The sequence below is a fragment of the Manis javanica genome, chromosome 13, assembly GCF_040802235.1.
Source record: "Manis javanica isolate MJ-LG chromosome 13, MJ_LKY, whole genome shotgun sequence".
Classification (NCBI taxonomy): domain Eukaryota; kingdom Metazoa; phylum Chordata; class Mammalia; order Pholidota; family Manidae; genus Manis; species Manis javanica.
Genome location: NC_133168.1, coordinates 84416832 through 84429992, shown reverse-complemented (window position 1 = coordinate 84429992; position 13161 = coordinate 84416832). Strand labels below are relative to the sequence as shown.

Genomic DNA, 13161 nt, shown 5'->3' with positions numbered 1-13161 from the left:
GAGGTCAGGCAGGGGGAGCCACCTTTCAGTGCAGTAGGATGCGTGCCAGCAGGCAGCAACCTTAGCTGCTCTCTATAGTATGCCAGTGTGTTGTGGCTGATATTCAGTAGATATGAAAAATCCCATTTTTCCTCCAGTACCCTGGCCTGAGACATCATGGGGAGCAAAGTGAACAGGCCTATCGTTCACTAGATGACCAGGAGTGCTGTCCACCCTGGAGGCTGGACACAGGATGACGTCGGGTCCCTCAGTTTGGTCCTGTCCCCCAAGGACATATTCCCTGGAGCCCCTGGCATAAGGGCTGCATTCTGTGGAATGACAAGAAAGCTGCACACAGGAACCTGAAGAATTCACACACAACACATGAACACTGGCCAGTGTCCTTAGAGAGGGACCCTGACTGCTGGCCTTCACTGTCAAAGTCCCGGCATCCTTGACTTCTAATCCTTCCATGCCTGTCACAGATCCCGGATGTTCATTCCACATGTGCCCACGCTTTCTCCATCGGGACTGGGTAGCCTGATGAGAGAGGTAGTGCTGTCGACACAAGGAAACTGAGGCTGGGTCTAGTGACCTGCGGCATCACCCCTGAAGAGCTCTGGGTCTGGACTTCTGTATCCACAGAAGTGCTCCTTCCAACACATGGGGACCCCTGACGTGATCCATTACAGATGCAGAGTCAGAGGGCGCTTCCATCAGCCTCGACGCCGGAATTCTCATACTGAATAAGCTTTTGACGTTGGTTGGGGACATTCCTAACACACCTCGAGGGGCACGTGTGATCCGCCTCACCAGCCCGCATTTTTGACGCGGCTGAACCTTTACTCATTTACAGTAACATTCTTTGGTAGAAAGGCAAATGCAGTCATATCCATAGGTCAGAATTTATTTCATACCACCTCATTTACAGCATTTTCAAAGACCTGCCCAATATCATTTACACTTGAAAACGAAAGCACAACTCGGTAAGGCACCAGGTCACAGCCACCTGGGGAGAAGACCTTGTCTAGTTTTGGTTTGTAGAATACCTGGGTAGCTCTCTTGAGTCTGTCAAGCACAAAGAACATTCCAAAAGGTTCATTTCCACAGACGCAGTAAAAAGAGAAAAGAGTTTTGGAGTATATTGTATTTTTAAATTGTGACCAGCCCACACTGTAGAAGTTAAGCTAAAATAGCACTTTCTTTTCTTTCTTTTTCCTTCCCTCGCCCCCCACTACCATAAATCATGCAGTCTAATTTCCCACATTTGGCGAAATCACAGGGCTCGGCACATCTGGAGTGCAGAGGATAACCTTCATCCTGGGGAAAGCACCTCTGTTATCCTAGTGTCTCCCCTGCCAGGGAAGTATAAAAGTGGCATTTTCTAATGCACAACTCTTCTGAAATACCCTCTGCAATACCAAGCTCTAAGTGTGACAATGTTTGAGGTTTGAAGTGAATCGACTTCATATTTAGCCCAAACACACACATTTAAAAATTGTTCCACCCATATCTCTATTTTCACAAAGAAATAAAAATGGAGGAAAACCTCAAGTACAATTTTACCTTTACTATTCTATAAAATGCAGCAACACGTTAAAAGCTGTTGCCTTTAAATGTCAACCCTCTAGATTTTTAGCACTAATGGTACAGGTTGTAGCAAGCTGGGTTAAAAATAAACCACTTGAGGAAAGCTCTCAGAACTCGGCCACACCGGCATTCTTCATGAACAGCTTCCCAGCAGCACCCCTGAAGGCAAAGGGGTTGGACAGCCCCTCCCAGGGGAACCAAGAGTGACCACATAACACTGTCACATGCATAAACCTTCCAACTTTTGTGTTCTGTCTTAAAAATGAATTTGCATTGTCACTCCATGACATTTGCTTAAACATAGAAATACTGTTTAAAATTACTTACTAGTCAAATAACTATCCCCCACCCCCACCTCTGCAGTCTGGAAGCAGACTTCCCACAGATAGGTAGGCCAGGCATGCAAACTTGGAATGCATTTCATTGGGTCTGTCCGGGGCATTTCCACAAATGAAGTAATTTTATTCACCTCAGGTTGTAGCTAAACATTTCAGGTAACTATGACTGGTAATTTCAATGGTATGGAAAAAACAAACAGACTATGTATTTTAATTTTTGAACAAGAATATTAGTTAATTTTATTTACTAACAGAAATACAAGAAGCCCTTAATCTAAAGTATAACCTGATCTTTTACTTTTCCTATAGAAAAACACAAATTGGTCTTTCTTAAATAAAAAAAAGACAAAGCAAGACCCACAGAAAGGTGAAAGTCTTCTATCTGCTGGCTCTACAGAGATTTTCCTAGTTATTGAATTGATTTTGGTAAATCTGCTTCACCCACTGCAAGCCTGACATTACGATTTAATGCATTAGGCTACCTTCTGGCACTTCAGAAGTAAACCGTCACAGAGTAAAACTATTCTTCTGATATGGCACTTTTTCCTCTAGAAGATTAAGCCCTAAAAACTGCCACCTGGGAGAACACGAATGTCTCACAAATGCGCAGTTTTCTGACTGGGTCCCTGCATACACCGGGCTCCTGGCCGGCCACAGCAGGCCCCATGACCCCCTCTGACATTCAGCTGGTTTCTGCTGCCAGCTCTCTGAAAGGCATCTGTGGATTTGACTGGTTGTTTTAACTGGTTTCAAGAGACATTCCTTTTAAAACAGGCTTTAAGAGATGTTCATGTTTCATTTTAAGATGCTCTCAAAAATGTGCTAAGATATACTTAAAATCATATCTAGGGTGCAATAAAAAAGAGAGCTATTCAAAAGAGTGTTAACAGAAAGAGGAAGCCAAACTTCCCTCACTTCTGTTTTGGTGGTTATGCTTTTTCCCATAAACTGTTTAAAAGTCTAAGTCAGCAACAAATACAGCTGTATCTACGTATGTATGTGTGTGTGTACGAAGCAGCAGATTTCGGCCGACTTCAGGAAAAAAGTACATTTTAAGTTCACAAACATTTTGCTGCAGGCCTTTCAAGAGTGTTCCACTTCTCTGCAGATGGGACAATTTAAGTGTGGAAGTTTAAAGACAATTCAGATCGGTGAGCCCTGGTGCTCTACCTACCAGGGATTTAGGCAGATCGGTACATGCGGGCTGACAGCAAATGTAACATTCTGATCTCAACACGAATCCGCAGGGAAAACTGAAGAGCTAATGATTAGCAGTGGTTTTATTCCCTATGGATAGTGCTGGAGCTACGCTTACACAGTGTCAACTACAGCTGGTATAAGAATGAAAAACCCCATAAACAATTTTTTCTTTTTGGTCCACACAATGCCATAGACTTAATGGGATTTTTCTTTGCTGTTGGTTGTTTTTAAATCTTAAGCAACTGCATATCCGTATATGACAAGAGTGATTGATTTGAGGTTCTGTAAGCAGACGCCTCTCGTTTTCTCTCAGGTATTTCCTTCTTAAAAAAATGTTTTTAAGTGTGGGGTATCAAAGCTAAGAGTTGTTCTTACCATAGCTGGCCTGAGTACATAATGCACTTGCATTAAAGAGCCCTTAATGCAAGTGGGGGAGGGTTGACCACGCCATTTCTTCTGTTGCTCTTCTGTAGCAAAATTTCATTCCTGACACCCATATCTGAGGGGTCTCTTTCATATTAGATATAAATTAATACAGAAGTCTAGAGCCACACATTTTCAGGGATGAAAAATGCTTCATTTACTTCAAGAATATCTTGCAAAAAAGTATCTCATCCCTAAGCTCAAAGAACAAGAAAATCAAAGGCAAGAAAGACTGTAAATGGAGACCTCCGCCTGTCATAGGTTCTCTATACAGGTTCTGCATAGTCAAAGGAGTCACGTCAGCTAATATAGCTTCTAATATCAATTTCATCTGAAAATAGCCTTCCTGCATTTCCTGCCAGCATCATACGAAACAGCAGTACTTCTTCCACCAGGACTTGGAGAGGTTTTTCATTTTGTCTGGAGTCCTGCTTTTAGACTTCTTTGGCTGCTGCTGGGCATCCGAGTACTGAATGCCAGCAACGATAGCCGTGTCAAAGACCTCTTTGAGGTTTTTCTGAGTCAAGGCTGAACACTCGATGTAAGAGATGGCTTTGATCTCCTCAGCACACAGCTTAGCCGCCTCTTCAGGTACCGGCTTCTCTTTGCATTTGTCCAACTCGATAAGGACCTTGACATCCTCTCTGAGGTCCGACTGAGTCCCAACGAGGATGATGGGGGCTTTGGGACAGTGGCATCGGATCTCTGGCACCCATTTCTCACTGACGTTCTGGAACGACGAGGGGCTCATGACACTGAAGCACAAGAGGAAGATGTCCGTGTGGGTGTAGCAGAGAGGCCTGAGTTTGTCAAACTCGTCCTGCAACCCATCAAAACATCCCCAAGTTATTTTTTAAATCAATTCTCATTGGCAAAAAAGATGTCTTAACATTTTTCTGGGAATGGTCTGGCACGTAATAAAAAGTCCACTGGTTCTAGAAGAAAGAGCCTGTGACTCAGGAAGGGTCCTGCTTTTCCCTAAGCGGCACCCGTGCTCCCAGCCTGGCAAAATCTGCCAAACATGTCTGATGTTCTTATGGACCCTCATGACCTACCTGCAACTTAGCAGAGAGGGTACTGCAAGGAGGTGGATTTTAGGAATACAGCTTACTTTAGCTAGCCTTCAGCCCAGAGCAACCCAGGCTCACTCTTTCAACCCTGGTACTCTGGCCACTCTTGTAACGTTGAGACAGCGCATCCAAACTGGTCCCCAAGATTCCAGCCTGACCATGGTGAGCCCCCCGCCTGTCAACACAGCTCCTCTGAAGAACCCAGCCCTGCCTGCCCTCATGACAGGGCTGAGCAGTGCCCACCTCATCCCACCTACATACCCTGGCATAATCAGGCCACATACCTCACCGAGTCATGGAAACCAGACACAAAGACAGACCCAGAACTGGAGCTGAGGACCTCTGGCCGGACCATCTCTCAGCAGCTCAGAGAGCATGGGCCTCTCAGCATCCCTTACAACGCTGGCTGATGCATTCTCATGCTTGATCGCTACGCCTCTTTTTTCTTTTTACTTTATCTTCTTTTTCTCCCTCTTTTTTTTCTTTTCTCTTACTCTGCTTTCTCGCTGCCAATACCAGAGGTCCCCAGTCATGCTGCTTGGGGAAGATAAAGAACCCGGGCGAGCACATACCAACCCAACTCTTAGGACCCAGGGAACTGGGTGGGTAAGTTAGAGTTGATTACATAAGCCAAGCGCCATGCTGCTGAGGGCTCTGCAGCAGATGCACGCTAGACACCAGGCCTGTGCGGGGCCAGGGGATTCAGAGGGGGACAGACAGACACAGCATTGGCCCTCCTAGAGCCAGCTGTCTCCAAATCAGCACTCCTCCACACCACACACCCCGCAGTCCCTGCAGCGCCACATTCAGTTAATTAAAGGCCTTCACCCAACTCTCTCAAAGGGAAAGAGTTATATCATTTCATTCTCATTTAAGAGTTCTATCTGGGGGTGCCAGCCATCCTCGGGTGTAATGTGACAGCTCATTTTTCAGTGGCAAGAACAAGTTCAAGAAACTCAGGTTTCTGTTACTCATTTGGCATACTCTGATTATTTACAGATTACTATTCACATGCACATTATTCTGTATCTGTGGCCTTTTCTAGGTATAAAGGAAACCTGGACCTGTTTTACTGAATGCACTTTCTTCTCTTGAGACTCCATATTTCAGTTGTGGGGCAAAACATCAATTAATAATATTAAAGTCGACTGGCTAATTGCACTCAGGGGTGCATATGGCAATTTTGGAATGTCACTGCCATCTGTCAGTCTTCTGGAGTGAAAGTTTAAAAAGAATGACTTAGTTCTCTCAGTGCCAATTTCGTGCTGAAAGAACATAGAAACTCAACTGGGTAGGCTATGGCCCTTCTCAGAAAATCTTTTCATGAAATGTTCCCCTTTCTCAGAGGCCTCAAAAGAAGCAGCACAAAACTGAGACTGGTATAAAGCCAGGCCCCTCAGGCAGCTCACCTCGCTGTTGGAAGGCAGTCACCCTTGGCTGTGCCCTGGAATCTGGGGTTGCATTACCAATAAAAAGAAAGGCAAGCACAGGATCCAGGCCTCTTGACAAGGCTTTGGAGATCTGGCTCGCTGGACCTCCTGAGATTCCAGCTAAGGAGCTGGCGAAGCAAAGAAATTAAAGCCTCCTGCGCATTGCCTGACCAGAACCCTTATATATTTGCTGATATAAATGGAACATACATATGAGTGACGAGGCCAGCTGGAATACACCCTCAAGGAAACGTGTTCTGAGGCTCAGCGATTTGCAAGTGCTTGCCAGGTCAGGTCTGCAGCAAAGACGGCCAGAATTGAGGTCAAGGGCAGGGCGGGGCAGACAGGGGGCTGGCTAGTAGTGTTGGTCAAGCTGCAACCTGAGGGGTTTTTTGGGTTTTGGTTTTTAAAGTACAAAGATTTTTCTAAGTGCCTCAAGGGTCAAAAGGCTGAAGATTTTCCAACTCTGTTGGCAGTGCTGCAACAAGCATCTCCTGTTTCAGTGATAGTCCATTCTCTTAGCCAAAGGTTATGTTTCTCAAGGTCTCAGTGTGTGATCTATTTTCACTCGAGTAAGACTGGGGGCCTAGTGTTAAAAACTCCTTCTAATGTCTTATATACTCCCCTGTCCTCCCAAGCAAGAAAACCCAAAGGCACAGGAAGCTATTTCTAGTTTTTCACTTAGCCAGTAGAGCTATATTTTCGCTCTGAATTCTATAGGCAACCTGCCTTTGGGCCAGGTTATGGCTTCCTGGGCTCATGTGTCCCGGAGTTTGAAGTGAGGTTGCATAAGTCACTTCGACCCCACGAGGCTACTGTGAGGACTGTTGCAAGGAAAGGGGCATTCCACGGTCAGCACTAAGGAGATATGGCTGGTGTCAAATCAAGTCCCTGAAAGTCTGTTTATCAGGTTTGGACTACGACGGGCAAGGAAGGATTACTAGCTTGGTCGCCACAAATGCTAACTGATACCTGGGGAGCTGGAGAGAAACTGACTTTACCTTACCAGCTGGGTAGTGTTTCATAAATAGTTTTTGAAGTTGGTTTTCTACAAATCTTTAGATAGTGGCTCATTCATTACATAGGAAGGTATACTTTATTGACCAGTTCATCATGAAAACACTGTTGGGAGACTGGAAAACTAATTTCCACACAAACTAAAGCTTACCAATTCTGCACCAAACCTTTATGATTCCCCTAATTATGAACTTATTTCACAAAAACATTTCTAAAATGATGCCTGTGCCTCCCTGACTTTGAAACAGACCACAGCAAGGAAAAAATTAAAATCGTCCTTGATAATTTAAGATTGTTTCTACAAAGCTTTTCTGGTAAAAGTCCTATTCCTCTTTCAAAACTACTTGGAGGAGCCACCTGTCCTGCCCCTCGAGCCCACGCTGCCTTCCTTTATGTAACTTCACTGCTTTCTTTCGCCACTTCCACCAGCTGGTTCATCTTCCCTACAGGTGCTAAGTCAGCTGAGGGGCAGATCTACGACTTAAGTTTGCAACCCCCAGGGCCCAGCACTCCACTCATTCATACAAACTGTGGGCCTTACTGTGTGCCAGACACTGAACAGGCGCTAGGCTAAAGCCCACGCTCAGGAAGCCATGTCTGCTCAGGGAACCACACCTACTGGCAGGCCCCCGGAGGGCAGGGACAGGGAATAACCCTGCCTTCTAGTTCTTCCTGTTCTATCCTTGTCTCATGCTCATGGGGCTAAGAAGCCTGTTCTTGCTGCAGCAGGAATGCCTGTGTCCATCAGGATGCTACTCTGCCCTCACTTTACAGATTAGAAAATCTGACCCATAGTGGGAAAAACATGCTCACTTCAGACAAAGCAATTAAACTTTAATTATAAATACCAGCAGGGCTTTCAGAAAGGTTAAATATTAGAAGAGCTTGTGTTTTTTGATTTTTCGCTTCCACAGGCAATAAAATACAGGCTGTACTTCCCGATGAAGGGGAAGCTGAGGTGCCCCAGTGGCCTGGCCAGGCAAGGAGAGAACAGAAGAGACAGGCTACACCTCCTGCCGAGGGGCCACAGCCGCGCTGTGTTCAGCAGGGGATCAAGGCTGCTGGGTCTCGAGTCCCTTGGGGGCTTGAAAAATAAAGCTCTGAATATGCTGTCCCAGAGCAGGTAAGCAACTTGGCAGCCCTGGATTGGAAGAGGCACTTGGCGACACTGGAAAGTCCAGTTCTTCTTAAACGCAGGTCACGCGACACCACCTCAGGAGGTGAGGCGGGCGCTTTCACCTGCTCACGGGCCCTGCCAGCACTTTCTCTAACTCCAGCAAGTGGAGAGCCTACACAATTTTTATTAACTGTCACTTCAGCAAACTCAAAAGACGGCACCCTGGGCTCCCACAGAGAGCTAGACTTCAGGGCTGAGCACCAGGCCTAGGGGGTCCGAGGGAAGTGGAAGAATCTCCTTCCTTCCCTGGGTGTCTCATCCAAGTGCCTGGCCCCCGAGACAAGAATAAATGTGCACGATTTCCAAAGACCATATCCCCATTCATTCATTCCTCCAGCTCAGGGCAGCTTGGACCACTGTATCTACTTCAAGGGTGGGGTGGCCGGAAGCTTAGTAAGGGAAACATCAGTACTCACCGACATAAACGTCACCTTTTTCTGGAGTAGATTTTTTAACTATTTAGTTGCTGAACCTTTGCTAAAATCACTAGATCACCAATTTACTTTGAAAAATGATCACAAAACATCACTGATAATTTTTGATAAAAACAGAGAGTAAGTTAGATCACAAACTCCCCTAAGACATTACCTGTCCTTCTCTCTGTTTTCCCCCAGTTCTGCCCGCACAAAGCTGGGCCAAACCCTGTTGTATCAGTGCAGAGCTGACCCCCTGCCCCCAGCCCTCTGACAGGGACCCTGGCAGGCGTGGGGCTCCTTCAGAAGGCTTCGGTATGACCCGGTTATTGGCAGAGGCTGTTTGGAGGCCTCTGAATGGTGGCTTCCTTTCCCAGCACTGAGTGGTGACATGATACTGACCTGTCCTGCAGTGTCACAGAGCTGGAGTCTCACAGGCCGCCCATCCACAGACACTATAGCTTAAAAACAAGACCAGAACAGCTATCAGGAGGCTTCTTTTAACCCAATAATTACAGTTTCCACTTGCACCACCACCCTCACTCCAGCTCCTGTGCTGGGTTCCGTCATGAATTAAAGACTTCCCTTAAAACCAGGAGCCCCTGCAGAGGCATTTTTGTATACAAACCCTTCAGGGCTGGCAATTCACTCCACTGCCACGGATGAGGCAGCAAATCCTTGAATCCTTTGATGGAACCCCAGAAGGGCTTTGCTCACAGCCCCGAAAGATTTATTTTCCTGTCACGCTAGTTTCAGGGAACCTAAAAACAACACTGGGTGAGGGGAGGGTGGTAAGTGGGAACTAACGCTGCAGTTTAAATTGGTGGAAAAACGCAAACAGTTCTTGCCTTCCCTTGGGGGATGTTCCGAGACTTAAGGGTTTATCGTAAAATTGTGCCTTGTTTTAAGCACATGAGCAAAGACAGGCTACCCGAATTGTCCTGTTTATAAAAGAGGACACTGCTTATCTCTCCGTGTCAGCTCAAAGGAAGGATTAAAAAGAAAAGAGGAAGAAGACAAAGCCTTTCCACCATTCACTGGGATGGGGTATTTGGAGGGGCCTGAATCAGGGCACTGCTTGGGGTTTCTGTTTGCATTAAGCACCCTACAACTTTATAAACTGCCTGTAGATGTTCCTACTAGTCGGTTGTTGGGGAGAGGGACAACACTTTTAGGTGGGTAACCCATTAGCATTATTTTATCTTGGGTACCTTTGAGATGGAACAAAGCAAGCCCTTGACATCACGACTTTCTAAGAGGTCAAGAAGCAATCATTTTGAGAGCAAGAGAGAGTTTCACACCAGCTTCTGTGTATTCTAACTTTCTCTTGAAGATTTTTCAAAAAGACCTGCAAACTCAAAGGATTCTCTTACGTTGGCATCCTGCAAGCCACGTCCCACAGCACCCCACATAAAAAGCTTTAGGGTAGCTTCAAGAAAGAGATACTGAGAAGATACTAAGAATCAGAAAGAAAGCCTGTGGCCGCAGTGGAGACAGGGGAGAACTGAAGAAAAAACTGTGTTCGCTGTCCAGGTTTAATGCAAAGGTCAGGCGCCAGCAGCGCCGCTAGGGCCATTTTCGCTAAACCAACTCTTCCCAAGCCCTCCCCGCAGCGCTCAAGCGGAGCCGCCGCAAGCCCGGGGCCGGCCCCCGGCGCCGCAGGGAACGGCACCTGCGCGCCCCCTTCCAGCCTGCGCTCGCCGCAAGTGCCCAGCGACCCGCGCTCCGTCCGGCGGGGTCCAGCCGCCCGGCTGCCTCCCGGGGCCCGCGCCCCCCGCGCCCCCGCCCGGCCGGCTCACCCGAGAAGCGGTCGAAGGCGGTGGGCACGTACTCGGTGGGGTAGCCGTTGGCGGTGTAGCTCACCACCAGGCTCGTCTTGCCCACCGCGCCGTCGCCGACAAGCACGCACTTGACGCCGCGGCCCTCGGCGCCGCCCGCGCGTCCCCGGGCCCCCGGCGCCCCGGGCCCGCGACCCCCGCGCGCCCCGCGCTCCCGGCGCGGCGGCACGGGCGGCGCCTCGCAGCGCCCGGGGAACGCGGGGTGCCCCTGCTGCGGGGGCATCGGGCGGCGCGCTCGGCCCCGCCGCGGGGGCAGCGGCAGCAGGCCGCGCGGAGCCCGGACAAAGGCGGCCGGGCGGGTCGCGGCTCCGCTGCGGCGGCGCCCGAGGACTGCGGGCCGAGCGCCGCGGAGACCGAGCGCGGCGGCCTCCCGGCCTCCCGGCAGCGTCGCGCGGGGGGCGGGCGCGGAGGGAAGGAGGCGGGCCCGGCCGGCCCCCCGGCCTCCCCGCGCCGAGGCCACAGCGCCGCCCGCCTGCGCGCCGGGCCGCTGCAGCTGCAGCCGCGCCGGGCGGGCGGGCGGGGACCGCGGGCCCCTCGCCCCCAGCCTCCCCGCCCTGCGGAGCCCGGAGCCCCTCGCCAGCCAGCGCGCTCCGCCCGGGAGGGGCAGCCACGTGTCTTCGGAACGTGTCCGAATGGGACAGAATGAACAGGCAACTTTTTTTTTTAAGTCTAACTACAGCCCGTCTTGTAATTTTTCTAATAAAATAATTTATTCTCTTGTCATTTGGGAGCCACAGGATGCCAGGTCCGTTGTTTTCGACGTCATCTTTGGCATTCCATAACCAGCAAATATCTTTATAGACCCAATCCTTCATTTACTTAAACGTAACTTGGTGATATTAATATGTGAAAAAAAGAAATCCCGTTTACCTCTGACTCCTTCCTCTCTGCTTACCTCTTAAGTTTGGTCAAGAGTTCCTTCAGAAAGCAAGGAAACCTCTCAGCCTGTTCAGGACACAAGGATTCCTCTGGGTTTACAGTGTTGTGAGAAGAGGCACACTCTATTAAACAATACTGACACTACAGCTAAATAATAATAACAACAACAGTAGCTAATAAATGTTGAGTGTCTATGTGTGACGCACAGTTGTAGGCCCTCTGCCTGAACTAATCCCTTTAATCTTAACGTTACTTATGCTCATATTACAGATGAGAAAATCTGAGGCCTCAGGTCCCACAAGCCAGTAAGTGACAGCGGTAAGATCCAAATCCAAAGTCTAGCTCCAGAGTATTAACTTTTAACCAATGTCCTGAAAGCAAAAATATGCCCACGGAAAAAACCTCAGATTGGAAGTATAGCCAAAAACGCAGAGGGGGATTTATCAAGCAGCTAGATACTCGCATCCAGGACCTCTCTTGTAAAGAACTGCTTCCAAGACCTCCAGGGGCCTTGGCGATGTGAGTACATGCTTAGATGTTTTTGGAGATTTGGCACAATAGTATTTTTGAGCCACCCCCAGTTAGGTCCACTGTCTCTTTACTCTAACTCCCCTCACACTGAGTGGCTTTGAAATGGCCATGGACATTTTAGGTCAAACCAAGCAGAGTGAAGTTGGGGAGACATTTCATTTAGGTTTAATGCAGACAGAGCTAGGACTAAGGTGAGGTAAGGGAGGTGCCATGGTAACAGAATTAAAAGGGCCCCCACTTTGCACTCACCTGACCCTGAGAACAAACGCCCCTTTAAATTTTCAGTGTCATGCACCTGGCTTGCTTTTTCCAGCCCTGGCCCTGCTGGGGTATGTTTATGTAGTCGATAATTCCTGTATGTAGTCATGTTCTTTCTAGCCATCAGGTGTAGGAAGGGCTACCAGTGGCATGCCTGCTACCCTCTGTGGGGTCACACTGGCGTCCGCCTGGACTGTTCTACAGCCCCAGATGCTAGAAAGGCTCCAGGAACAAAGGAGTGACAGTCTGTAGTGACTGAGGTGGGTGAGCCAGTCCGTAGTGACTCTCTCCATCATAAAGCATATGGTGCTGTTAGAGAGCATTTGGCACTCTCAGCTACACACGGCCAAATGGGAAGTTCTTTCTAGTCCAGAACATATTCTAACTGCATCATATACAACTCCAAATGCCCCATACATTTTTGGAGGAAATCACATGAAATAGAATTGATGTGAATCCCCACGTTTGTGAGGACACAAACCTGTAGTAGTATCACAAACAGCAAGTTCACCTGCATATGAAGTATATTTCTAGTCTTCTCATGGAAAACATATTATAAAATTACAAAATTGAAGAAGTGGTCAGAGGGTATGCAGCTAGGGAAACATGGGAGATGTTCAAGGGACACAAAGTTTCAGTTTATACAAGGCAAGTTCTGGAGATCTAATGTACAATTAAGTGACTACAGTTAAAAATACTACTTTGTATACTTAAAATTTGCTATAAGGATAGATCCTATCTATGTGTTCTTAGCATACACAACTATGTGAGGTGATGGATATGTGAAGTACCTAGAGAGGGGTAAATATTTTACAATATACATGTGTCAAATCATCAAGTTGTATACCTTAAATATATACAATTTTTAGTTGTCAACTATACCTCAGTAAAGGGGGCAAAGAGTGTGAAACTTAAAAATGTAGGAAAGAGAGCTTTATCCAGATACGTTGGGCAGTTTGTTTAAATGTTTTCTTGTAGATATTTTGGAAGTTTATTGCATCTGTTAACCTTCTAAATT

General features: G+C 47.7%; 1 protein-coding gene across 2 annotated transcripts; it reads right to left on the bottom strand.

The window, feature by feature from the left end:
- Positions 1–872: 872 nt before the first annotated feature.
- RHOU (ras homolog family member U) lies at positions 873–10852 on the bottom strand. 2 transcript variants are annotated; one of them, XM_073219961.1, is made up of 3 exons: positions 10437–10852; positions 9040–9092; positions 873–4350 (listed from the first exon to the last, which is right to left on the bottom strand). In XM_073219961.1, the coding sequence occupies exons 1-3, from the start codon at positions 10696–10698 to the stop codon at positions 3895–3897; spliced, it is 771 nt and encodes a 256-aa protein (XP_073076062.1). In that variant the 5' UTR covers positions 10699–10852; the 3' UTR covers positions 873–3894. The 2 variants fall into 2 exon arrangements, with proteins under 2 accessions (XP_073076062.1, XP_073076061.1); XM_073219960.1 differs by having other exon boundaries at positions 9040–9098; positions 10437–10849.
- Between the last annotated feature and the right edge of the window lie 2309 nt (positions 10853–13161).

Excerpts from the sequence above, each read along its gene's own strand:
- RHOU (XM_073219960.1), bottom strand. The coding sequence starts at position 10,698 with ATGCCCCCGCAGCAGGGGCACCCCGCGTTCCCCGGGCGCTGCGAGGCG. Across the intron at positions 9,099-10,436 it reads CGCCTTCGACCGCTTCTCGG|CTATAGTGTCTGTGGATGGG; the intron begins GTGAGCCGGCCG and ends CTTGTTTTTAAG. Across the intron at positions 4,351-9,039 it reads TCTGTGACACTGCAGGACAG|GACGAGTTTGACAAACTCAG; the intron begins GTCAGTATCATG and ends GATGGGTTGCAG.